At 40.6% G+C, this 26,742-nt stretch overlaps 1 protein-coding gene across 16 annotated transcripts in view; it reads left to right on the top strand.

The window, feature by feature from the left end:
* TRPM3 (transient receptor potential cation channel subfamily M member 3) overlaps window positions 1-26,742 on the top strand; it is a 774,831-nt gene that overhangs the window by 633,146 nt on the left and 114,943 nt on the right. For all 16 annotated transcript variants that reach the window (XM_034646697.1, XM_034646707.1, XM_034646703.1 and 13 more), the window contains one exon: window positions 21,057-21,129. In XM_034646697.1, the coding sequence (XP_034502588.1) occupies window positions 21,057-21,129 (73 nt within the window). The remainder of the gene's footprint in view (window positions 1-21,056; window positions 21,130-26,742) is intronic.

The raw sequence follows: 26,742 nt of genomic DNA, 5'->3' as shown, positions 1-26,742 counted from the left end.
AAAAAAAAAAATATATATATATATATATATATATATCTCAGGTACATTCCTATTATCTTGTGAAAACTATGTTTATTCTTTTAACTAATAAAATTGCAGTTTTTAAGGTTCTAAACTTAGAACTGAGCCTTACCTAATCTATATAGTTCCTATTCCATAGAAACAAATATCTCTGTAGAATCACAGTATCACTAAACTTTAGTAAAGTGTTGATTAAGTTGTATGTACTCAATTATCCAAAACATGAGATAAAGAGGAAGTGATCCTAAAGGCAGACACAGTACATAAACATAAACAGATGTAGATAATAGAGATATATTCCGAGGCATGTGTAGGAACACGTGAATGTGCTATATGTAATATCTGTGTGTGTGTATCTAGGAGGCTGTAAATAACACCTAAGCCTAATCAACACCTGAGCCTCTAAGGTGACTACGTGCTGGCACTTTAAAGGTTCCTAGTTAATATTTTAACTGTGTGTATATATATATACACACACATTAATTATTGATAATTAGTTATTGTATTATTGATATATATAGAATACAATATTAAATATGATTAATATGTATATGTGCACATGTTAACTAGGAGCCTTTAAATTTATATATGTATATATTGTATATATTGCACAGTGCCTTAGTATTTTTGGAAGGAAGGAAAGAAGGAAGGGAGAGAAAGAATGAAGAGGGAAAGAGACGGGGAGGCTGAAAATATAACCAAAAGAAATGTACGAAAGAGGGACTCAGCATTTCACTGTCCCTTGAATGTTCCCATGCATCTATGCACACATACTTTCAATCTATGTGATGTTTCACTGCAATGGGCTGAAAAGGAAAAGGTGAAAAAGCAGAGAACCATCTCTCACTGATGTCAGGAAGTGAACAGCAGAGCGACAGACTCAAAGACAGGTGCTGGACAGAAAATAATTACATTCTACTTTGCACCACTGTCACCTCAATTAAATGCAGTAGCTTTATAATTGCTAGCTAAAAATATACACCTTCGCATGCCATCCTCCCATGCCTATTTTTGGGAATTTACTTTCTTTAGCAGCTTGCTTTATTCCATGCTATTCTCCTGCTGGGCACCTAGGGAATTCTCTATTCAAAAAAGCAAAGTCCAAAGGAGCTGCTGATCAGTGATAGAATCTGTTTGGATCATCTGACCAATCAGTAGGTGCTCTTGCCAAAGCAGGAGAGAGGAAGGTCAAGGCTGGGTGGCAATCGCGTCTCTTCGTAATCAGGTTCTTCTCACCCTCTCCTCTGAGTTGCCGGTTTTCCAGGAAATAGATGAATTCTGACCTTTAGAGAACATAAGGGAGATGGGCCAACCGCCATGACTATTTCTTTCTGCTGGGCTTTTCTCTTCCTTCCAGCCCACTGAGTAGACAACCATGTGGCACCAACAAGGGGAAATGATGCTCCCGTGACAGGGTGGCTGGTCAGGGAGCCTGAGAGCCATCAGGCCTCAGGTGGCACTGGCAGGTCTCTGCTGCCCCACCCCTACTTCCAGCAGGTCTTTACTTGGGTGGAAGCCATGGCCATGGGCATCAGCGATGAAACACTACCTCTGCCCTTGGTGTGCCTGCCATTCCTTCTTCTGTCCCTCCATAGAATCCTGGAAATTCTAATGAGCCATCCGGCAGAATGAGTGGGGAGGTCTTCACCCCTGTTGTGTCTGAGAGCACAGCCTGGGAAAGCCAGCTCTGTGACTTTGAATGAGTTACTGGACTTTTTCAAGCCTCAGGCGTCTCTACTGGAACACAGGAATGATGACACTGAGGGTCATGCGGAAGAGTCCACGAGAGTCATAGGTGCCGAATGTTTAGAGGCGCACCTGCACAGCACAGCTGCTATTATTATCAGGAAGGGCTCATTTCTGCTCCCACCTTAGGCAGATGTGCTGATTTTCCTTAGCCGCTGAAGTCTAGAAATGTTCAATGTCCGTACTCCCAGCAGGGAATAGCAGGAGGAGCTGAAATAAAATTAATTAGAAAATTTGCCTGCTAAAAAAAAAAAAATGACAGTGCCTAATTTACCGAAAGATCTCTTATACAGTAACGTCCACTACTCTGAGCCAGGAAATAAGAAATGGGGGGAAAAAAAAGACTTCTCTGAATGTCAGCATTGATATCAATGCACAATCTGTGCATGAAATCCCACATGGTCATAGGCATGAAATGCCACAGAAACCACCACGTTTCTACTCCAGCTTAGCCTGGTCATCCTGCCCTTTGCAGCCAGAAAGTGGGAGGCATAATGAATGAGCCTTGTCAGAAGAGATAGCCAGGCCAGGTGTCCAGAATCTATAAATAGCAGATAGAGGAGCTCTCAATGTGAGAAGGCTGGGCCATTTAGATAGCGGCCAAATAGGCCTACCTCTCTTGTCCACGAGAACACCACTAAATCATGCCAGAAGAAAAAAAAAAAAGAATTTTCATTGTATTTAATGTTGTCTAAGAAGACAGATGTGTCCATTCCATTGTAGAAAAGTTTCCACTCTAGAGAATTAATGCATTTTTACTTGACATTAGGGGATAATCCATACTTAACTAGAAAATTCTCTTCTGTGGAAGACTTCATTCTTTATATCTCTAAATAGGATAGATAATATTGTATAACTGGACAATCAGTGTAACGGGTGTGTGGAAAAAATGCTGGCATTTGATTGACGTGGTAATTACAAAGCCGAACATCTTTCTGAGGGTTCTTTGTGGGAACGCAAGGCTGGTTAAAAAGTACATTCTGCCGTCCAAGAGAAACACACTCAAATTGGTACAGAGTTGCGTTCGGGGACAATGGCTGGCATATTTAACATGGCCTAGTCACGTGACTCATAAAACCACTGTATGTGCGTGTGTGTGTGTGTGTGTGTGCACATACCTTCCTATGGCCGTGATAGGCAAGCGCATATGTGTAAAACATATTTTTTTTTACAAAATTTTTTTTTGCAGTTTTGCAAAGCAGAAGAGAGCAGTTCGATGAGAGTTCTGTGTTCTTGGTCTTGGGGTTCTCCACATACACACACATTGCTCTGCGGCAATTATACCCTTAAAAGCTATTGACTGCCTCTAAGGTTTGCCAGACTCAGACGCTCTCTTCAGAACCTCCCCAGGGCTGTGGCATAGCTCTCGTGAGAGGCACTTTCACAGAGTTCGTTCTTTCTGCTCACCAGTGCAAAGGTTTGGAGTGCATGTGGGCAACAGAGACTCCAGTAGATTTGGTTTCAGTGCAAGGCAGAGCGCTGTCCGAATCACCCCCTACCTGGCAGGCTCTGCCCCGGGTCAGCCTTTGAGTCAAAAAGGATAGAAATTATGGATAAACTCCTCACCTTCTCCCAAATCATCCTGGCTTCTGTCTCTGTTAAGAGCAGCCCCCCACTGTCAGCACCAAGGCTGAAAATCTAAGAGTCATCTTTGCTTCCTCCCTGACTCTTGACCCCTGAAGGTCAACCCACCTCATGATTCTCCCTGACGCCCCTCGTGTGTGCCTCCTCCCTATCATACAGCCACCCGCTAATCTAGGCCCTTGTTACTCATCTCAGGCCTGCTGCAACAGCTCTGAAGCTGGGCCCCAACTCCCATCCCCCACCCTGAGATTAATTTGTACCTGATAGCCTTTGACTTCAGCAAGATAGCTTAGAGAGACTAGGGGCACAACCTTTAGAGCTGCACAGACCTGAGATCCAATCTTGCCGGTCATGTCCCAGCTAAGCGCTCTGGGTAATCAGTTTAATCTCTGAGCCTCATAGAGTTGATGTGAGGATTCACAAGGTAACAGGTGTAAGGTGCTGGGCACCAGGCCTTGTGTATACTGAATTCTGTCCAAATTCCTTAAGCCTGAAGATCATTCAAAGCTTAGCCTCGGGGCGTCTGGGTGGCATAGCGGTTAAGCGTCTGCCTTCAGCTCAGGGCGTGATCCCGGCGTTATGGGATCAAGCCTCACATCAGGCTCCTCTGCTATGAGCCTGCTTCTTCCTCTCCCACTCCCCCTGCTTGTGTTCCCTCTCTCACTGCTGTCTCTATCTCTGTCAAATAAATAAATAAAATCTTAAAAAAAAAAAAAAAGCTTAGCCTCAACGTCCCCTTCTAGGCTTGCTTCATGAGTCACCCAGGGCTCCAGTTAAATTGAATATTTGTATGTAATGTTTTAATGTTTACTTTTCTCCTATTTTCTCTTACCCTTTTCTTCTTCCTGCTCCTCCCAACACCACACTTCCCTATTAAAATTCGAACTACCCCACAATACTCAGACCAAATCCTGGCCTCCTCGTCGAAGTCTTCTTGAGTCACACCAGCCAGAAATGACCTTTGTCTCTTTAGTCCTTACATTCTGAACCTAGATAGAATTTTCTCATGGTGTTCATCACAGGGTTCTGATTTTGAACATCTTTGAATCTCTGTTTCTCCCCAAATGTTCTCCCATTGGACATACGTGCCTATAACCTGGAACATATGACATGGAACAGTAAAGCAACTCTAAGGGAGACAGGGAGGAAAGAATTGCTCCATGTGAGAAAAAAGTTATCCCTCCTAAACAGTCATGCTCCAAGAAGTCAACAGTCCTGACGTAGTGGCCTGTAGTTTGGTGGGGAGAGGGCAAGCGGTGGCCAGACCCTTGTTTGGCCTCAAGTTATTATGCTAAGAGTTTTGACCCTGGGATAGTTAGCAGCTGTGGCTTGTGCAATGAGAAACAAGGAGAATGAACTCAACCATTCAATGGAAGGGTACCGGGACATGTGTCCATTTTGGCCCAGGGAGGAGAAAGGGATTACTTGGGTTTAGAGAGAAACAATGGAGCTGGTAAACTGAATTGTGCTTTCCTCAAATCAGTCCCATTTGAGAGAATAGAAAACTCTTCAAAATGAGGTTCACTGTAGGCTGGTAGAATATGACAGTAGATGGGCCCCGGACTCATACTCCCTTTTACCATTGAACAAATGTCATGTCCTGCCATTGTCGGCCAGAAAATGCAGGGGAGGCCTTCCATTCTACCAGCTTTATTTTTAATTTGCCAGGCTGGTTTAAGGGGAAAACCTACTGGGGCTGCTTTTTGTTTCCCTTTGTATTTTCATTCTTGTCCTTTCATTCAAAGGAAGCTCTTGCTTCTCATTCTTTTGGAAATGAAGTTGTGGAGAGAGCACACATTGAAAATAAGACCTGCAAAAAGGAAGAGAGAAAAAAGGCAGCATCCCAGGCTGGGCATTGTGTACATAAATGAGGGATTTTCTCTGCCCCTAGGCCTGTCGGCCAGGCCCACAGAAACCAGGGGAGGAGCGCAGCCCCAGGCAGGCAGGCAGGCAAACTCAAAGGCAGAGGAGGGCCTAGAGAAGGTCTGACTCTCAGTAAATAATCTTTGTCATTTTCTCTCTTAACTACCGTTGTTTTAAGACAGGAATCATCATACTAGAATACCTTCTTGTATCTCCACTTGCAGATGATTTCGAATACATTCATTCAAACAAACACATAAAATTCAGGATTATCTTGGGTCAGACACATACTCCAGGATGTCCCAGCATTGGTCCAACATGTCCTTCCAACATGGGTTTGTGTACTCAACCACAAAGCCACCCGGGGTGGGGGGTTCTTTCCTTACCCTCTCGTTCAGGCTAGGAATTTAATTTAATATTGCTTCTTATGACCACATTGGGGACATTCTTGACCAACTGGCAGCATCAATTTTGCTTCTGATTAGCCTGCAGGGTACATGTGAAATGAGTCCTAATCCTTTAGGACCTCAGTGCCCTTGGAATATAGCGCTGAGCTTGTCTTGTCTTTACTGGTGAGACTGGGGATGGATATTAGGTGGAAACCTGACTGGCCTCTGGATGACAGACAATGCAGAGATACATAGATACCCAAACCCAGACGCTGAGCATCTAAGACCCTAGCCCTGCCTTTCTGGAATCCAATTAGGACAGTTCAGTCTCAGATATGTTAAAGACAAAAATATCCTGATGCTTGTTAAAGACAGTAAGGAAGCCTTTATTCAAGAAACTATGCACTGAGGTTTTGCAGCAGGAGAGAGGGATTGGGCTCAACTCTGAATAGAAAAAAGAAAAGTGAGAATTTATAGACAAGGGGTAGAGGAGGGGGTCAATGGATGGGAAATGACTAAGAGGATAGGAGGATTCTTGCACAACAGACCTAACAAGGTTCTTGCTAAAGGCAGGCCATGGTGCTAAGATATCACTGGGGGATGGTAGTGGATAAGGAATCTGGCCAAATATAGAGCGTGATCAGATACTGAGGGTGGAGGATTCTTGCTAAAACAGGGCCATGTCAAGATGAACGTGGAAGCCTGAAGTTTGGAGCCTGGTAGAGAAGAGGGTTCAGAGAAGCCAGGCTAAACTTTGGTCAAGGAGAGAGCCTTTGTCATACACGGTCCCCATCTAAAAACCACAGGTCAGATTTGAACTTGGAATGAAGGATTCATTCCACAGCCATCGGGCACCCACAACATGCCAAGCATGCTACTGGGTAACAGGAATGTAGAGATGGAAGAAGGGTCCTTGCCTTCCAAGAAATCAGAGACTGTTGAAGGAGGGAGACAAGCAAACAGGAGACCATGCTCTCAAACCAGGCCACCTGGCTTTGAATGCACCCCAGCTTTTCCTGACTGCATGGCCTTCCAAATGGTATCTAACCTCCCTGGCCTCCAGGTCATCATCTGGGAAATGGGAATCCTCATAGAAACTAGATGATAGATTTTTGTGGGGTCAGCCAAAGTCTGTCTGTGAGCTGCTTTGCACAGCGTTTGGCACGTTGTAAATACACAACAAACAACCTGAGTAATATCGCTGTCACAGACGGTGACATGGTTTGTAGAATAGTGTCAGCACTGTGACAGAGGTGTCAGTACAGAGGACGGACACCTAACCCCAAGGAAGGCTGCTTTGACTCAAGTCGGGCTCACAAGAGCTGATCCTTGAACGGTGCCTGAAAGGATGAGGGGCAGATAGTCAGGCAAAGCTGAACGGACCAGACACATCATGAGAGAGAACAGAGAGGACAGAGCCACTGGCATGGGAGAGGGAGCAGGCCCAGGGAACATGCCCAGCTTAGCAAATGGGAAGGGAATGAACAATCATGAAGCCCACACGAGATACTAGGAACTGCGCGGTATGATTTTAAAAGATGACCCCACAGAAAGCTCTGCAATAATGCTGAGACGAGGAGCAGAAAGAATCTGAAGCTCAGAGACCTGCAGGAGCGCCTCGGCAGTGACCTGAGGTTGCACATCTGTCAGCTGGCGTGATTCACTTCGGAGTCCCAAGGATTCTAAAGCTCCGTTCTATACACAGTCTGTCCTCTCTGAGCCAGAGCATAAACCAAGTCGGCGTCGGGAGTGCTGTGGGGGGCTGTGGAACATACTCGGGCTAGACCAGGAAGGCCCCAGGGTTCACGGAAATGGGTGTAGGTGTTACCCTGGGAGTAACAGCTTTTCCTGAACAGGGGAAGGGTTATGGCTAATTCCGGAGGCAGTAGAGCTGGGCGTGTGAATATCACCAATATGGTATTCATTGCATGGACAGAGATTACGGAGCCTTGACTCAACGACATAAAAGGGGAACGTTTTAAGGATAGTAATTTGTTTCTGTGAGTTTGGCTTTTTTAGATTCCAAATGTAAGTGATATCATACAGTATTTGTCTTTCTCTGTCTGACTTATCTCACTTAGCATAATACCCTCAAGGCCCAGCCATGTTGCCACAAATGGCAGGATTTCCTTCTTTCTCAAGGCTGAATAATATTCCATTGTGCGTGTTACCATCCGTTCATCTGTTGACAGACACTTAGGTTGCTTCCGTATCTTGGCTATGTGAATAATGCTGCGTGAACACAGGAGTGCAGATATCTTTTTGACGTCCTGTTTTCATTTCCTTTGGATGTATCCTCAGAAGTGGGATTGCGGGATCATATCATTGGCTAATAGTACAGTGGTAATCATATTGCAATATATAGTTGTATCAAATCAACACACTATACACCTGAAATGTATAAACCATTATGTCAGTTACATCTCAATAAAAAATGGTAATTTGCTGAAAGCTAATGAACAGATGAAAATGAGACAGCAAACGGAAACAAGGTTTTCATGTGGTACCATGCACAAAAATCAAGGTCCCTTCTTAGGGATGTTCTTGAGGGAATTAATGTATCAGATAGAAAGCCAAGCCTATTAGATGCCCCCAATGCAGATTTTCTGCCTGCAGAAAGAAATTGTGTGATCTCTCTAAGGCTAAAGAGAGCCCCAGTGATCACCTAGTCAAAGTTATGTTGTTGTTGTTGTTGTTGATGGTAAAATCAAGATTCAGAGAAGTGAGGTGATTAGGCTGAGATCCTTTTGACATGTGACATCTGTCACATGAAACTAACCTCATCCTGTCAGCCATACGAAGAAATCCCAGGAATCTGAAAGCATTCACACAGGCAGGTGCTGAGAGGGTTACACCAAGGACATCTGTCTACCGACTTTGGAAACTGACAACAAGATCACTGCTGGGGGAGCAAGACTGGCTTAAGAAGGGAAACAAGAGAACCCTACCATCTGTAGCACTTTATGTTGCTTTCTTGGCTGTCTCTCCAGTGGGAGATCACAGAAGTATGTGGTATCTTGATAAATTCAACAGGGAAGTCAGAAAAAAAGATACAAAGCTATCTTGTAATGATGAAAAAAATAAAGCCACCCAAATAACCCCTAAAAGTTACTACAGCCCCAATAAGAAGCCCATATGGCATTGGCCTTTGAGAATCATCTGTGGTCCTACATATTCTCCTCAGAGAGATTTCTAATTATTTTTTTTAATATGTAAGAAAATGCACATGAATCCAATAATGCCCTTCCTGAGATAGAAAATAATACTTCAGGTCAAATTGAATTTTCACCCGTCTGTCTGGCTGACAAGATGGTAGATGACAAATATTCTTGATTCTGCTAGCCAAGGCCATGAGATATATAAAGAAGCTTCTAGAAATATTATTGCTGGACCTGTAGGATCTGTCATGTTGACACCCAGTGAGGTATGGTTATATAACAAATGAAAGAGGTAATGTCAATTGTCAGGAAAAGAACTGAAAGCAGGAGACAGCAGATGACAGGTTGTCATATAGTTCCAACCCCCCTAAAAAGCCCTGCTGAAATTTCTCCAAAGAATTAATAGATGAGGAATTTATCCTGTTCCCATTTTTTGCCCTCATCACAAAATCAGCTGGGCTGCTTTTGCTGTCCTCCCATGTGTCACCTTAGGATCGCAAAGTGCCCCTCAGATTATGAAAGATGTGTCAGTCATGATCCAGGGAGCCTTGGTTGAGTTTCTGACCCATATTTAGCAGTTTCCTTACTGTGACATGACTGAACGTGCTAAGAAGAAAAAAAAAAAAGAAAACAAAACAAAAACAAAAAGAAGAAGTCTTCAAAGCTCATGTTTACCAAATGACTTCATTTGCACCTTCCAGTTCTTTAAAGCCAGCCCTGCCCTGGGACCAAGGCAGCATGCTAAGGGCTAAAGGAAATGTCAGGAAAGTGAAAGTAGGAGAAAGTGATGAGGTCATTCTGTTTTTTAAGACCCCTTTTCCCAAAAACAAGAGCCTAAACTCCTTCTGGTTGTTGGTAGTGCTGCAAATGGACAGCGGACAAGAGCTGATCCCGCTCAAAGCTCCTGTGTCTCTAGAGCAGAAGGCCGCACTCTCAACGTGGAGTGTGCCGGTTTCCCCCTGCCATTTCTTACAACGAGCTTGATGAGAGTTGCCTCCCTCTGTCCAGCACCTTCACTGACCAGGTTGGAGGCCATTACAAGAAATCTGGTTCGAGAGCAACATAAGTGGTTTTTCTGTTGTTTTGTTTTGGGTTTGGGTTTTTTTGGTTTTGTTTTTGTTTCTGTTTCACTTCAACTTGCTTATTATGTACTGAAATACTCATTTCTAGCTGTGAGACAATTTGTGACAAGAGATCCAAGCTTTTGGGAATCTATCCTAAGGACAGAATGCCACATACAGATCAGGTTTTTAAATGATATTCATCCCATTGTTATTTATATCAGACATTTAGATGCAATATAAATGAGCCGTTCACATCTATTAGACCGAATGTTCTATAGATACTGAACATTATGCTTTTAGAAGAGTTCCCAATAATACAGGAACCTGCTTAGTTATAATGCTAAAGGAAAAGAAAATGAGAATACAAACTAGTACTTCACAAATGTGCTGACCCCTCTTCACACAACTATATATACTGTACTTAGGGGAAAAAAGAAAAGAAAAAGAGGCTTGAAGGAAATATACCAAGATATTAGCAGTTATCTTTGGGTAGGAGTTGGGATTTTGGAAATTATTTCTCATTTGACTTTTTCTAAACTTTCTACAATTTTTCATGACAGTCCGGCATGGTCATGCAATGCTTTTATAATAAGAAAAAAAATATTTATCATATTGGCACCAGTGGACTTCTGACCTCTGAATTGTATTTCTTAAAGGGAGAAACAAGCACTAGTGTTCTTAATTACGGTGGGAAAAAGAGAAAGGGGAGTCAAGGGTTAGAGTCAAAAGAGCAAAACCTCCCCATTCTCTGGCACTCGAGTAATTGCCCAGTTGTGCGTGCATGAAGGTCCCTTGAGAGAGCAGGATGTTATGGTAATGTGGGCGTGCTTTAATCTGGCGAATCGAATCAGTCAATACACTGGCAAATCCAATGTGTAATAAAATATCCTTTCAAAAGTCAAATAACGGTGTGTTTTATCCAATGTGTAAATTCATACATCTGAGTCTTTTGAAAGTAGGGCATACTAGACTTACAGTAATTTCATCCAATTTCTCTCTCCATAACATCACCTTTTATCAGCCGCTTCAATGAGACTGTGAATCTTGTTCAAAATGTTACATGGAGAGTCAATATATAGTTTACGTGGAACTCCATAACAAATAAGTACGCTTATTTGGTATTAATTTTCTCACGAAAATTTTGAATATCACTTTCTGCTGATCTTTGGTTTGCTCATTTCCAGATGTGTTTGAATTTCCTCTGATTTCCTCCCCTCCTCCGTATAAATCAGCATGTCTGTTTCCAAACCAGCACCTTTGGCACAATGTCACCTTTAAGAATTTGGTCAACCAGAAGCACCAAGGTGACTCAGTCAGTTAAGGGTCTGACTCTTGATTTCGGCTCAGGTCATGATCTCAGCATTATGAGATCAAACCCTGTGTCGACTCTCTGGTCAACATGGAGTCAGCTTGAAAATTCTCTCCTTCTTCCCCTCCCCCTGCTCTCTCTCTCTCTTAAATAATCTTTAAAAAAAGAAAGGGAAAAAAAATAATTCTGTCAACGAAAGGGAGTTCATTTTCGCAGATGCTGGAGATAAAATAGTATATTTTAGGTGGATAGGATCTTATTCATCACGTTGAGTTGTTGTCTTCCATGTGCCAAGTGACCTTTAGTCGTGCCAGAGTGAAAACTGAAGCCAGGATCTGCCCAAAGGCCTTTTGTGACCCACCACAATTCCTGTTTAGATCCTTATTAGGGGTCTTGTATCATTCTGCATCTTGATGAGCATGGATTGTTACATTTCCTATTACTCAATTGTTTCAAATTATTTTGAGTATTAATATTTCATCAGGGAAATATTTTGCTTACGTGGCGATTTTCTTAAAGATTTATTTATTTTAGAGAGAGAGCACATGCATGCGAGTGGGGGGGTTTGGGAGGGGCAGAGGGAGAGAATCTCAAGCAGAATCACCGCTGAGCAAGAAGCACCATGCAGGGCTCGATCTCACAACCCTGAGACCATGACTTGAACCCAAATCAAGAGTCAGACAAGCAACTGACTGAGCCATCCAGGTGCTCCTTTGCTGGTGGTTTTTAAAAGTCACTGCATTGTGATGATTGAATGACCTCTGAGTCTAATCCTCTCTCTCTCTCCCTGCTCCTGTCCTCAGGAAACACATCTCCAGATTTTATTAAGAAATTGAATGTGTAAATAGGAAACATTTCCGAGACGGTTCTTTTAAGGAAGTTTCAGGGGTAGCATGTTAATGTCCTCAGAGTAATGGTTAATATGATTATAGGTGGACTTTTCTAAATTCCTACAAAATCATAAGAATTTTGCTGATTATTTATTGGGTAGCTTTGGCATTTCTCTAAAATTCTCTGACATGTTCCAAACCACTTTTCAAACCCAGGTTTTGTCTCTTGCATAGCTAACACAGCATGAAATGATTGTGGAATGTTCCTTTCTGTTTTTGATAGATGGAGCCAAAGTGTCCTTGCAACTTACAGATATTTTTCAGCTTAATATCATGGTTATTTTCATTTTCAAAAGTTTGCCTCAATCACCATGTTGATTTTCACAGAGTCATTGCCAGCTGGGACATAAATATAAATCACAAATTAAGCTAATTAATAGACACCTTGAAAAGGAGTCAGTTTAATTTTTCCAGCATGTTTTTCTGTACCTTTATCTTCTTCTACGACAGGACCTGCTGGGTTTTAGAAGTGGAAAATCCATGATTAATTCAGCCACATATACTCTATTTTGTTATTTAAGTGGTGAATATACTTGTTTGTTGCCCAAAAGATGAACCAAACCATCTTCAAATAGAAAATTACTTCTCCCAAATCATTTTAATACTTCTGGGATTGTGTCATTTTTCTATAATACATTCCTGCTTTGAGTCTTTTTTCTATACTATGATTTAATCTATGTGGCACCGAAGTTTCAGACACTTTGGTGAAACATACTTCTGGGCTTAATCGGTGCTGCTTGTGTCTCAAAAATGTCACATTCATAATAAGCCTCAAACAATTTCTAAAACCCGGGCAGCCCAGCTTCTATCTCATAATGTTTGACTAAGTAGTAATACAGTGTCCAGTAGTCTCTTAATTAAAATTGATGGTTAACACTTGAAATACGCTCTTGGTGTGTAGCTTAATAGGGCCATTCACTTTAGCTGTGTTACCATTCCATATGGAATGTGGTACTTTTTCATTTACCAGTTTCCTTAACACAGCGACTTGGTAACAATTCATCTGCTCTGCAAACAACGCTGAGCAAGGACGAGCTAGTGATCCTGTCTGCAAACAGATCTCTCTTTTATACAAAGAGACACTGCGAATAAGAGGAAGGGAGGGCTAAAGCAGAGTGCTGGAGAGCCTCACAGAGTATGCGAGAGGCACAAGGCGAAGTGAGGGTTCCATTCCCGTTATACAAGAGGGCTTCCTCAGTGGCACATGTCAGATGAAAGATTTGTGGTTAGTTCTGCAAGCAGAGGGAAGGACACTCCAAAAAAAAGGACGGGTGGGGGGACTGAATAAACAACAGGTAAGAGGATAGAAACAACTTTGGGGGCCCTTAAAGGAACAAGTTGCTCAGCACAATGGGGGCATCAGGTGTGTGGGGCTGTGGCTGTGGTGGGGGGGAGCAGCAAGGGCGTAGCAGTGACCGCCTATCAGCAAGAGATAAAACTAAGGAACTAGACGGGAGTGTGATACTGGCATTCCTTGAATACTCTGCTAAGAATTTTTAGCAATGGGAGCGCTTGGGTGGCTCAGTTGGTGAAGCGTCTGACTTCGGCCCAGATCATGATCTCAGGGTCCTGGGTTGGAGCTCTGTGCTCCTCAAGCTCCCTGCTCAGTGGGGAGTCTGTTTCTCCCTCTTCCTCTCCCTCTACCCCTCCCCCCACTAGTGAGTGCGCTCTCTCTCTCAGATAAATAAATAAATTTTTTTTTTTAAAAGGCACTTATAGCAATGGAAGCCACTAAAAATTTTTAGTAAGGAGGGTGATATAACCAGGAAGATTCCTTGGGTAGCAGCATGGGGAGGACCAGTAAAGAAATTCCTGACTAGTTCCAAGTCTGCAGGCTGAATAATGGCTGTGACAGTGAGAACCAAGGAGGAGGAGGCTGTGAGGCACCTGGACATACCATATATTTATTCACTTCCCTCTGTCTTTCCTGTGTAGAATGCACTAGAAGGAGGTAGGCTCCGTGAAGGCAGGAATTGTCAGCCTTGTTCACTGCTCTGTCCACAGCACCTCCAAGGTGTCTGGCACAGAGATGCTCAATGAATCCGTGTTCTGTTACTCCCTTGTTTGCAGGGGATGTGGGTGACAGATAGGACTCCTTGACGCACAACTTTGAACAGGGTGCGAAATGAGAGCGAGAACATAAACAGAGGAGCTGGTTGGCAGACAGGTTCGCGGGGCGGAGAATACGGGAATCTTGTCATTTGCAAAGAGCCTCCCTTCAGTCTGAGAATCAGAATTGCATCTGGGCTAAGGCAATTTGTCCACAAGTGAGCTGAAAATAGAAGCTGTCAAACTGAATTTGGGGGAATGTTGTGGGTTTTTTAACAAAATGTTCGATGTTTGTTCTTTCAAATCTTGAAGAACAGTTTAATCTCCCTGTATTTCATAGCATTTGACAAAATAACCAACCATGTCAAACAAATCCAAGAGTTACTTTAAGGGTACGTGTTGAAATACCAATTTTATCAAAAAAGGGAAATCAGGCTTTATTTACTAAATCAATCGATCAATAAAATAGCTAGATAGCTTCCACTTATATGTAATTAAAATTTTTTTATATGAAAGGTACATTGATGAGTTTTGAGAGAATGTGCCTCTCTCCCTGCTCCTCAAATGACAAAAAAAAAGGCAAAAATAACAACAACAACAACAACAACAACAACAAAATATATATATATATATATGTATTTGAAACAAATCCCTATCAGTGCTTAGCACAGAAGATGAAAAAAGATACCATGCTAGGAGACAAGAAATTTTGAATAATTTCTGGAATATTAAAAATAGGTACAGAAACTAGAATGTGCAGGGACACCTGGGTGGCTCAGTTGGTTAAGCATCTGACTCTTGATCTCAGCTCAGGTCTTAATCTCAGGGTCATGAATTCAAGCCCTGCATTAGGCTCCATGCTGGGTGTGGAGGCTGCTTATAAAAACAAAAACAAAAATTAGAGCTTGCAAATTCTTTTAGGAGAAAAATACATACCATGAAGTTTAAAATAATTTCATCATTACCATGCAGGATCAGAATAAACAAAGGCAGGAAATAGGAGTGTTCTATAGACAGACTCAGCCATGTGCACCCCATGTGCATTCCATGCAATGGGGTTTATCATGACTAAAGACAGGGAGCCACCCCAATGTTCATTAGTAGAAGACTGGTTACATAAATCATACATGCGTATCAGGAAACGTTAGGCAGTCAACACGCAAAGAAGCAGGCACTCTGCACGGCTGAGTGGAATGGTCTCCAGGATAGAGAGTCAAGTAAAAAAAAGTGAAGCGTAATAATGTGTAAAGCTCGCTACCACTCGTGTTAAAAGGGAGGGGTGTGTGCATTTCTGTTTACTGATGCGTAGAACATTTCCAGAACTGCACATACTGCTTGCCTTGGTTGAGAGGTGCTGGGAAACTGAGGACAGAAATGATACCCTTCATTTTCACCATATATTTCTTTAGGCTGTTGGGATTTTTTTTCTTTTTTTTTTTTAATAATAATTTTTTATTATATTATGTTAGTCACCATACAGTACATCCCTAGTTTTTGATATAAAGTTCCATTGATTCATTAGTTGCGTATAACACCCAGTGCACCATGCAATATGTGCCCTCCTTACTACCCATCACCGGCCTATCCCATTCCCCCACGCCCCTCCCCTCTGAAGCCCTCAGTTTGTTTCCCAGAGTCCATAGTCTCTCGTGGTTCATTCCCCCTTCTGTTTACCCCCCCTTCATTCTTCCCTTCCTTCTCCTACCGATCTTCCTACTTCTTATGTTCCATAAATGAGTGAAACCATATGATAATTGTCTTTCTCTGCTTGACTTATTTCACTTAGCATTATCTCCTCCAGTGCCGTCCATGTTGCTGCAAATGTTTTTTGCCATGTGCATATATTTTCTAAGCAAATACGATATTTTTAAAGGAAAAGAAAGGTAGAAGGGAAATGATAACATCTAGAAAATAGAAAACATAAGATGAAAAAAAGATGAAAGAAATCAGTAATCATATTAAATATAGCTGGATTCGTTTCTGCCTTTAAAAGAAAGATATTCTGATTCAGTGGGGAAAAAAAAAAAAAGAACAATCTAGCCTTGCTGTTTACAAGATACACACCTAAAACAAAATGACCACAAAGTGACCAAAAAACCCCCACAAACGCACAGATGGAATAATATATCATACACACTCTAAGCCCCCATAAGAGTATATATGGCAATTAAAATATTAACATAAAATAAAATATAATACAAAGCAACAGCATTAAATAGGAAAGGGAGATATTTTATGTTGATAAAAACTGCAACCCACCAAGAACAGACTGTCATGAACATTTATACATTTTTTAAAATCTTCAAAACATGCAAAGCAAAGACTGTTTACTTTGAAGGAATAATTGTATAGTGTGTACTCATAATAGGAGATTTTAACATGCCTCTTGGAAATAAGTAAATATGTAGAGTATTTGAATAAAAAGTAAACGTAATCTGTATCTGTATCAATCTACCTAGAACTCCGTACCCAGCAGATAGAGAAACCACGCTTTTTTTAAAGCAAAGTAGCATGTTTACAAAATGTTACAAATACACACATTCACATTCTAACATTAAAAACAATTTTAAGAGAAAATAAGTGCCTTATATTTTAAAATGAATGAAAATGACATAATGCATATAAAAACATGTGAGATAAATAATTTTAAATGCATTTATTAAGAAACAAGAAAGAATAAAAATAACGTAACCACAACATCAACTTAAAATTCTAGGAAAAGAATGGGTAAGGAAGCAAACACAGAAGAAATGAATGGATAGTGATAAAAGCAGAAAACAATCACTTCACATTATAAATAATAATACTGATCCATGAAATGAAAACCTGGTTCTTTGAAATGACCATGATTTTGATTAAGTTAAAAATAAAGAAGAATAAAAAAATCCATATAATTCTAGACATAAAGGAGATTTTTAAAATAGTAAGAGAATTCTGCATGTAACTGTGTACCCATGAACTTGAAAATCTAGATGAAATCTTTGATTACATAGGAAAATACATGAAACTGAGGGAAAGCAGAAAATCTAAATTGATCAATGATTGCTGGAAAATGTATAAAGGTGATCAGTGTTCTATCCCTAAAAACACTTCAGTGCTAGTTAGTTTATAGACACCATCCTAAACCTGCCAGAAGCAGGAGAATTCTTTTGTTATATAGACTGTTCCGGGGCATAAGTCAATAACAAAGTCTTTCTAATTCATATCGAAAAGTTAGTGCAACTCTAATACCAAAATGAGGCAAGACTGATGACACGTACCGACCTCATTTCCAAACACAGTTGCAAAGACCCTAAATAAAATATTGTGTTGTTAAAGAATATACATCGATACCAATGAATTTTTTATCAACCTATCATACTCCTAAACTACTATTTTGATTCACATCCCCACCAAGAATATTTAAGAATACCTGATTTTCTGCATCTCTGCCAAACTTAGGGTTGGTAGAATGGCTCTGATTTTATTTTATTTGACCTTTTTCCCCCCACTGAGATTCGATATATACATCATGTAATTGAGATTTTAAAATGTTTTAAATTTCAGATAAAAAGGTTTTAGAGTAGTGATGAAGACATAAAATATCTCAGGTCAGCTCAAGGCAAAATTATGAAATAAATTTTGCCTTTGGATCCTCCCCCCTCTCCTTAGTGCTTCCTTCTCGTCTGGAATGGGGGCGTGGACAGGTAGGCAGCCATTCCCTCCACATCAGTTTTCCAGAAAAACTATGAAGCCCTGCCATACAATTCCACTTCAGCCTCCTTGACAAGCAAAAACACAGGGGAACGCCTGGGTGGCTCCCGGGCGGCTCCGTCAGTTAAGCATCTGACTCTCGGTTTTGGCTCAGGTCCTAATCTCAGGGTCACGGGTTCAAGCCCCACGTTGGCTCTGCGCTCAGGGTCGAGTCTGCTTGAGATTCCCTTTCCCCCTCTCCTTCTGCCCCTTTTCTTTCTTTCTCTCTCTCTCTCTCTCTCCCTAAAATAAATAAATAAATCTTTAAAAACAAACATGTATCTATGTCTCTACTGCCTCTTGTCCCAAATCCATTAGAAACCCTATATTATACACCTTCCTTTCCGCCTCCTCAAATTTGCTCCTAGGAAGGCCTGATAATGTTATATTTCAAAGTAAATTTTTCTATTTCCTGCCTCAGAAAAATTTGCATAAGAAATGTGATCTCTAATTAGGCAATAAAATGTCAGCATCTACACAACAAGTAGGTCCCATGTTTAAGGAATTCTGTTTGATGCCTAAGTTTTAAATTCTTCTAAAACAATGAGCTCATATATTATCCTGATTCTCCTCAGCTTGCTCCTGGCTAAAGACACAATAATACCTTTCAGTCCATAGCCGGCCTGGCTCAAAGAATTAATCCGTAGGGTTGGCCAAGCTCCACTCCTGCCCCCTGGTTCTTAATCCTGTGGACCTCAGACTGTCTTCCCAATTCAGGCACCTGTTCCTGAGTTCAGAACCAAGAGGAGCTGCCACTCTTCTTCCAAGCGGATTTTGTGGGGGCATCAGTAGCCATTTGGGAGGATGTCCTGTTGACCCTTTGGCCAACTATAGCCGTGCGGAAGCAGATTTCAGTGCAAATCTAACGGAGCTGGGGCACGCCTCCACCCGTTGGTCCTTACCAGAGATCTTTGGCCCATGAGCCAAACACAGTGTGTAGATAGATTCTGTTTGGCTCTATTTTTCATGTTTTTAAATTCAAATACCTACGAAGGCATTTCAGTCTACAATCTCTGCCTTACACTCATCCTACACTCTGACCTCAGGATATAAAGAATCAGGATACAAAAGAATTAAGCAGCTCACAAGTCAGATGTTCGTATGATCTTTCTTCCCCTCTCTTCGTCCCTGTGTTTAAGGCACAAGACAAAAACGTGAGCACTCTTGAGTTCTAATCACAACTCTCCTAACTCATGTTGTGACCTTAAGCAAGTTACTTTGGATGGTGGACTAGATTTCTAAGGCAACTGACAGTTTAACAGTCCCTGAGTCTGTGTCTACTCTCTCCCTCGTAGTAGCAAAACTTAAATAATATATTAGCAAATGCTATAAAGTTTGCTTCCTGTCTAGTTGGAAACAGACAAGCACTATTGTTTTCCCATTTTACAGCTAAAGAAATGTGAAGCCTAAAGCAGCTGAAAAAAAGTAGTAATTCAGTGTAGATATTCAAATAACCTTTTGGCTTCCTTAAGTAGCTTCCCTCTGACTTGGAGAAAAAAATCTTTGTTACTGTTCAGCCTTATTTTGGGACTTTGTATTAATTCAACATGTGTTATTCCTTCGTTGCTGTCTTTACTCTCCTTCCTGTTATTCATCCCTGGAGAATACTTTTCTCCCCTGGATTACCAAAAGGAAAGATGTTATTGTATTGTCTGTTTTCCCCTTCTTACAACCTGGAAATAATTGCTAAATTATTCTCAAGGGAGTTGAAGGGGGTTTTGTTTGTTTCTTTAAATTCAATTTTATTAACATATAGTGTATTATTAGTTTCAGAGGTTGAATTTAGAGATTCATAAGTTGTATATAACACCCAGTGCTCATTCCATCAAGTGCCCTCCTTCCTCCTTAATGCCCATCACCCAGTTACCCCCTCCCCCTACCCACCTCCCCTCCAGCACCCCTCAGTTTGTTTCCTAGAGTTAAGAATCTCTTATGGTTTGTCTCCCTCTCTGTTTTTCTCTTATTTTATTTCTCCTTCCCTTCCCCTGTGTTCATCTGTTTTGTTTCTTAAATTCCACATATGAGTGAAATCATAATGACATTTGCCTTTCTCTGACTGACTTATTTCACTTAGCATAATACCCTCTAGTTCCATCCACATTGTCGAAAATGGCAAGAGTTCATTCTTTTTGATGGCTGAGCAATATTCCAATATATATATATATATATAAAATACACACACACATATATTATGCACACACACACACACACACACACGCTACATCTTCTTTATCCATTCATCTGTCAATGGACATCTGGGCTCTTTCCATAGTTCAGCTATTGTGGACATTGCTGCTACAAACATTGGGGCACATGTGCCCCTTTGATTCACTATGTTTGTATCCTTTGGGTAAATACCTAGTAGTGCAATTGCTGGGTCATAGGGTAGCTCTATTTTTAACTTTTTGAGGAACCTCCATACTGTTTTCCAGAGTGGCTGCACTAGTTTGCATTCCCATCAACAGTGTAAGAGGGTTCAAGGGGGTTCAAGGTTAGTGAGAGGACTGAAGGATCTAGAGCCATCACAATGTCGGAACCCTTCATAACTATTCCTGAGGAGTAAGTGTGGTGATGGCTATATCGCACACAGGCATATACATACACACGTGCACACACACATACACATGCATACACAGTAGGACCACTTACTGAAGGACGTACTAAACTAGCTACTTTTATTTACTTTTTTTAAAGATTTTATTTATTTATTTGACAGAGACAGCCAGTGAGAGAGGGAACACAAGCAGGGGGAGGGGGAGAGGAAGAAGCAGGCTCATAGCATAGGAGCCTGATGTGGGGCTCGATCCCATAACGCCACGATCACGCCCTGAGCTGAAGGCAGACGCTTAACGACTGCGCCACCCAGGCGCCCCTAAACTAGCTACTTTTAAACGCTTGATTTCTCAACTTACGGTTTACATCACAGCTTACACATTTTTGTAAATCCAGCAAGTTTTAATTTTAAAACTAACATGATAGAAGAGGACATTTTCATTGGTCTCTGGTTTCTCTCCATTGTAAACATAATCAGTGTAATTATGTGAGGTGGTCTCTGTTAAGAGGCTGTGAGACATCTTCCTCTTCATGAACTGCGAACCTCTAGCTGAATTCTTGCTCTGTCTGCTTCCCCTGTGGTCAAGAATCTACCTTAGAGATGTTAAGATAGTCTGTATTCAGATATGGTCTCATTGGTTGAATTTCGCTGGGGGGAAAACATGCATTGCTAATGGTCACCTTGTCTCAAATTGCAGATTACGGTATTTCGGATGGGATCAGAAGGACACCAGGACATTGATTTAGCTATCCTGACAGCTTTGCTCAAAGGTAAAAGAGTTTCTGTGTCCAGAGAGTGAAAATATAATTTAAATGGATTAACAGAGCAACTTTGTCTCCTCATCGTAGACATAATCCCAAATGATACCGTGACATCCAATTATTGATAACATAAGGACTTCTCCTAGAAGACGTTGTTCCTGCTATTAAATTCTTCTATGGTAAAGCTGTCAAAGTATGACTCAATTTCATAAGGTTTAAATATATTATAATGCAGTCTTGTCCATTGAGTCGTAAAAATATACAAAGTAATGTAATGTAATATGTAAGACACTAAGTTACTGAAGTTATTTAATAATTATTACCTGTCTACTTTCAAAAACCATTCAATATGGCATAGATGATAGATACAGAGATATTGTAATGCATTAAAAATGAAAAATCAAAACCACTGAGAGGAAAGGAGTAAGAAATAAACAAAAAAAAAAATAGGCTACTGTACTTGCTATAATGGAACATTAAATTTAGCTCTAAGTTTCCTTGAAGTCCAGTCAAAAATAGAAATGCCCTGGATTTTATGATTTTCCTGGAAGGTGGATGTTTGCCCTATTCTCTAGTTCCCTTGCTGTCGAGAGGTCTCACTACATGTGCTCAACCTTGGAGCCATATTCAAGAGAAGAGCAGTTTCCTCTGGGCTCCATAGATCAAATTCTGCCCTTAATGTCCCTTGATCGGTCTATACATTTAACCCATAACATTCAGCATTAAAATAAACAAAACGAAGTCATCTCTGTTCATCACTGAACTGAACACTAGAACTATAAGATGAAACAAAACCACAAATCTTGTTGACTGTGGTTCTGAGTTCGAGATGTCCCCTCGTTCTCCCCGAACCCCATACTTTGCCTGCTGCCCCATTTATCACAAGGCTGGTGACTGCCTGTTTGTAAGCCTTCCTGGATCATTAGCTCTGTGAGGACAGAGAATGTTTCTTATCCATGGGTGGACAAGAAACACCTCAGCACCTCACATAATCCCTCATACATGGCAGCGTTCAGTTCATTTTTGTTGAATATATGAAGGAATGGATTACTGAAAGAATGATTACTTAATGGTTCAGTGATAGACTTAACATTCCAAAATTGAAATTCAGAATAGCAACCATTGTGTTCTATTTTCCAGTCTCCTTACCCCTTTTCCACCATTAGTACTTCCTTGAATACCCATCCTGTGGCAGCCATGATGCCTGGTGCTAAGCTTTTTACAAATACTATAAACATTAATTATTACAGCAGCTGTATTGTGTAGCAGATATCTTTAATCCCCATTCTACAGACAGGTAAGTGGAGCTACGAGATTTAAGCAACTTGTTCAGGGTTACCATGCTAATTAATAAGCCTTAACTTAGATCTAGGCCCGTCTAACTCTTCACTGCGCCACATATGGCCCCCTTGACGCTAGAAGCCATTGATCCCCTCCATGTATGCCCCAAAGGTGTGTTTGCACGTTTGTTCAAAATCGCAATCACATTTCAAAAATTCACAGTCCTGCAAGGCGTATCATGTGTCCCAGGTTGAGAACCTTTGCTTTAAAGCATTTCATTCCAGTGAACTGACAAAGCCATGAAGAAGAAAGAATTCATGCACAGGACCATGCGTGGGCTGAACCATAAAGCACACTCTGGCCTCCATTCTCCATGTGTGGGAGATCAAATTAAAAGTTTGAGGAAAGAAATTCTCTAATATTTGCTATTCTTACATGAAAATAAGAAAAAGGAATAAAGCCAGGAACTAACACTTATTGAAGACTTGCTTAGTGCCAGATGCCGTGTCAGATACATTCTGTGTATAAATTCATTTAATCTTTACAAGTTTGATGACCAGTTCATTACAAGACCCGTCTTATCAGTAAGGAAATCAAGACACAGAACAATTCAGTTACACGCTCAAGATAAGCTGGCCAGGAAGTAGCAGAGACAGGCTGCCCATCACTTACGCAAGCCACCAAGGCATCCCTACTGCCGTGATAATAAGAAGTATTATTATCAAATGGGAGGAGTGGCCCCGTTATTGGTTAAAAACATATAAGCCATCACAGTAACTTCTACTGAAAATATTTATTTCTGCTTTTACCAGTTTGTGACTTAAATTTGTGTTTCACCTTTAGATCATCTTAGAATTTGTCATAATGTAGAATAGTTGTTTTCTGACTGTGCATGAGAGACCATAAGAAATACATTTTATATTGTAACCAAATAGTTATACATATGTTTTTAGAAAGCTGAAGTTAAAGTACATGAAATTATATTTACCTTGGGTGCAATGAAATTGGATATTTTCTATTCTGTTCTCTTCTCTTTAATACTGATTATATCCCACTAAATTGATTTCATGACCCACTAATGGGTCATAACCTGCAGTTTAAAAAACACTGCCATACTAGATTAAAGGAAATTATGATTGCTCTAAGAAATTAACATTTCTAATCATTATAATGAATATTATTTATGCAAGTTGATGCTAATGGGAATTTCTGCCATTAAAAGATTATGATGTGTCAACTGTATTTTGCAAAGGCTTTTAAATGCTCTCTGATTATGACCCAGTTGATTTGCAAAGGATGTCAAGCTTAATCCTTTTGCTGACTTTCTTGGTGGCCAAGAGCATATTTCTATCAGTTTCCAATTCTTTACTTTGTTGAATTATGCTTATGTATTTTTTTTAATTATGCCTGGGCACGTAGCATGGTTTAACACTTAATTTTTACAATTATACTTAGTTTTCAATTATCTCATGCATGAGGAATTTTTTATAGTCAAGTTTTTATTCCTGCCATCACCTGAGAAAACTAGAAATTAGATAAGAGAAGGGAGAGAAAGCCATGGAACTAAACACTGATCCATAAATCCAGAGCCCAGCAAAGAAAAAAAAAAAAAAAAGAATGTGTAAGGAACCAGGTGGTCATGGGAAAATTCTACCTTTGCCAAACCCATTGGGTTTGATTTTCTTCAGTATCTGTGTATATTAAAGGATACTGCTAACAGGACACAGACTTATTGGATATCTGTTGAAAAATGAAGAAAGAAGGGGACAATCTAATGTTGTTCCAGAGGTCTTAGAGGCTCACAGTTTCTTTTGACCTGGGGTAGCTTTTGAGAATACCACATACGTATTTCACTTTAAGGTAACTACTCTCCGAGAGTGGTGGGCCGAGGCTAGAAACTGTCCACCCTACACCCTTCTCCTTTTCAGCTCTCACCCGCCACACATACCCAAGAGGAAGATGCAGAGAAAATGTGGGATGTTGACTGTTCAGATAAACAACAAATAAATTTTTAGCATAAGCATGTCCCAAATATAGCCTGGGACATACTTATACTTAAAAAGCTGTTTATTATTTATCTGAAATTCAACCTTGACTGGGAGTCTTGTATTTTTATTTCCTAAATCAGGCTTACCTACTCAGAGGAGGCCTGATGCCGTGAATATTTCTGGACCTCAGACACCTTGAGCCGTTCTAGGGGAAGAGTATTCAAAAACGTAGGGAAATCACCTAGTCCCTCTCTGCCTCCTTCTCAGCCTGGCCCTGCCTCAATCACAGCAACCAGAGGTTTCACTGGAAACAACCCAAACTTACCTTCGTAAACTATCCGGTGATTACCAACCTGCTCTCAGTCACCTTATCCTAGCTGACATGCGCATGCCCCTTGCTTCAGCCCCTCCTGCTCCAGGCTCAGTAAAGCCAGAAAACATCTGCTCATCACAGGGTCCCTTGACTCTCTCTGTGGATATAATTACTTCCAATTTTTAAAAATCTTCTCTTGTGCACTCAGAGGCCAAATCATGTGGGTGTGTACCCTTTCATTTCTATGCAAGTACTGAAGTACGGTATGTGGCAGTCACTAGCCTCCATGTGCAAGAAATTCTTTTCCTCTGGGTTTAATCTGCACTGGTAAAGAAGTTCTTCTGTGACATGGGAAAAGACCTTTATTGCTGACTTCTTTTTTCTGGAAAACATTTTTTTTAAAGCTCAGAGGGACTGCAAAACTCTATGTTCCTCCTCAAAACTGCCAAGGTCATCAAAAACAAGAGTAGTTTGAGACATTGTCATTGTCACAGGCTGGAGGAGGCTAAGAAAGCATAATGACCACACTCAATGTGGCTTCCTGGACAGGACCCTCAAGAAGAAAAAAACAGAGAGTGTTATGTTTAAAACAAAGAAAATCTGAATAAAATATGGACTTCCATGGGTTTTTTTTTTTTAAGTTTTAAGGGAAAAATAGGAGCTCTGTGCCATCATATATTTTGGATCTGAGCAGGAGACATACTGTCACCAAGAAAACCTTTCATGTCATGTCAAAATGACAAAAAAGGAGAAAGCATCTTAGGGAATTCGCTGTAAAAGTCATGTACATACGTAATCAAAGGACTGTCCTAGGTGCAGGCTGTATTAATATAAAGTGTCTATATAAATCAGATAGGTGTGGATAATAGCTGATCACTCTAAGAAATGATTAGAAATCTCACTGGGGAATCTAAGCAGGAGGTATTCGAATGCAGGACTAATAGGAAGCAATTTGTATGAAACCCAGTTTCCCTATGGACTTTCACAATCATTTCAGAGAAAATTATCTAGTTCTTCCCTTTTTTTTTATGTTTCAGCTCTTCAGACCAAATAAATCCTATCAATAATTAATAAACTAATTAATTACTTACAGATACTTATAAATGGAGGATGGCAACTTCTTTTTAAGATACACATCTGTAATTTTCTTGGAACTATGAGGGAAGGAGTTTGAAATAAAAATTGACATGCCAAGAGAAGAGCCGGGATGTTCTAACTTTAGCACGTTCTCAAGAATGCTGTTGATTAGATCATACAAAACAATGAAAATCACTGTGTTCTGAACCATTTTCCTTTGAAATTATATCTTTACAAACAACTCAACTTAAAATAGAAGTGGATAAAATGTGAAAAAAAGAAAAAAAAAACCAATATATTTGAATGTTTTGAAACAACTTCTGAGTGCATGCCCCTCCAACTCTATTAACTAGAAGATGCAATTATTATCACAAACTAGCCCTGACATCAACAGGCAATTAGTCTTGCTAACTAACTCATCTTAGTTTTTAAATGGCTTAATTAATCCCTAGGAAAACAGAATTGTGGCATTATTCTGAAGCAGTGTATGTCCGATAATTTTATGCACCCGGTAGATCTCAAAAGCAACTAGCATCCAGAAGTATTTACGGAGAAACTACCTTGCTTGATCTCAGATGATTCATGAATAGGTTTAATGGGAATTAATTATGGCCTTCTTTGAAGATAAAAAATTATTTCTGATTACATGTTCAATCTTTCCCATCCCTCTTTCTTGTGTGTAGGCAGCTTAAAACAACACATGCATGATTGCTTTCCTTTTTTTTTTTTTTGATTGCTTTCCCTTTAATAATTTTTTTTAAAGATTTTATTTATTTATTTGACAGAGAGAGAGAGACAGCCAGCAAGAGAGGGAACACAAGCAGGGGGAATGGGAGAGGAAGAAGCAGGCTCCCAGTGGAGCAGTGAGCCCAACACGGGGCTTGATCCCAGGACCCTGGGATCACGCCCTGAGCTAAAGGCAGACAGTTAACGACTAAGCCACCCAGGGTCCCCTAATAATAT

Source organism: Ailuropoda melanoleuca, chromosome 17 (assembly GCF_002007445.2).
Source record: "Ailuropoda melanoleuca isolate Jingjing chromosome 17, ASM200744v2, whole genome shotgun sequence".
Taxonomy (NCBI): domain Eukaryota; kingdom Metazoa; phylum Chordata; class Mammalia; order Carnivora; family Ursidae; genus Ailuropoda; species Ailuropoda melanoleuca.
The sequence above is the reverse complement of the archived record's forward strand: the minus strand, read 5'-3'. Positions and strand labels throughout refer to the sequence as shown.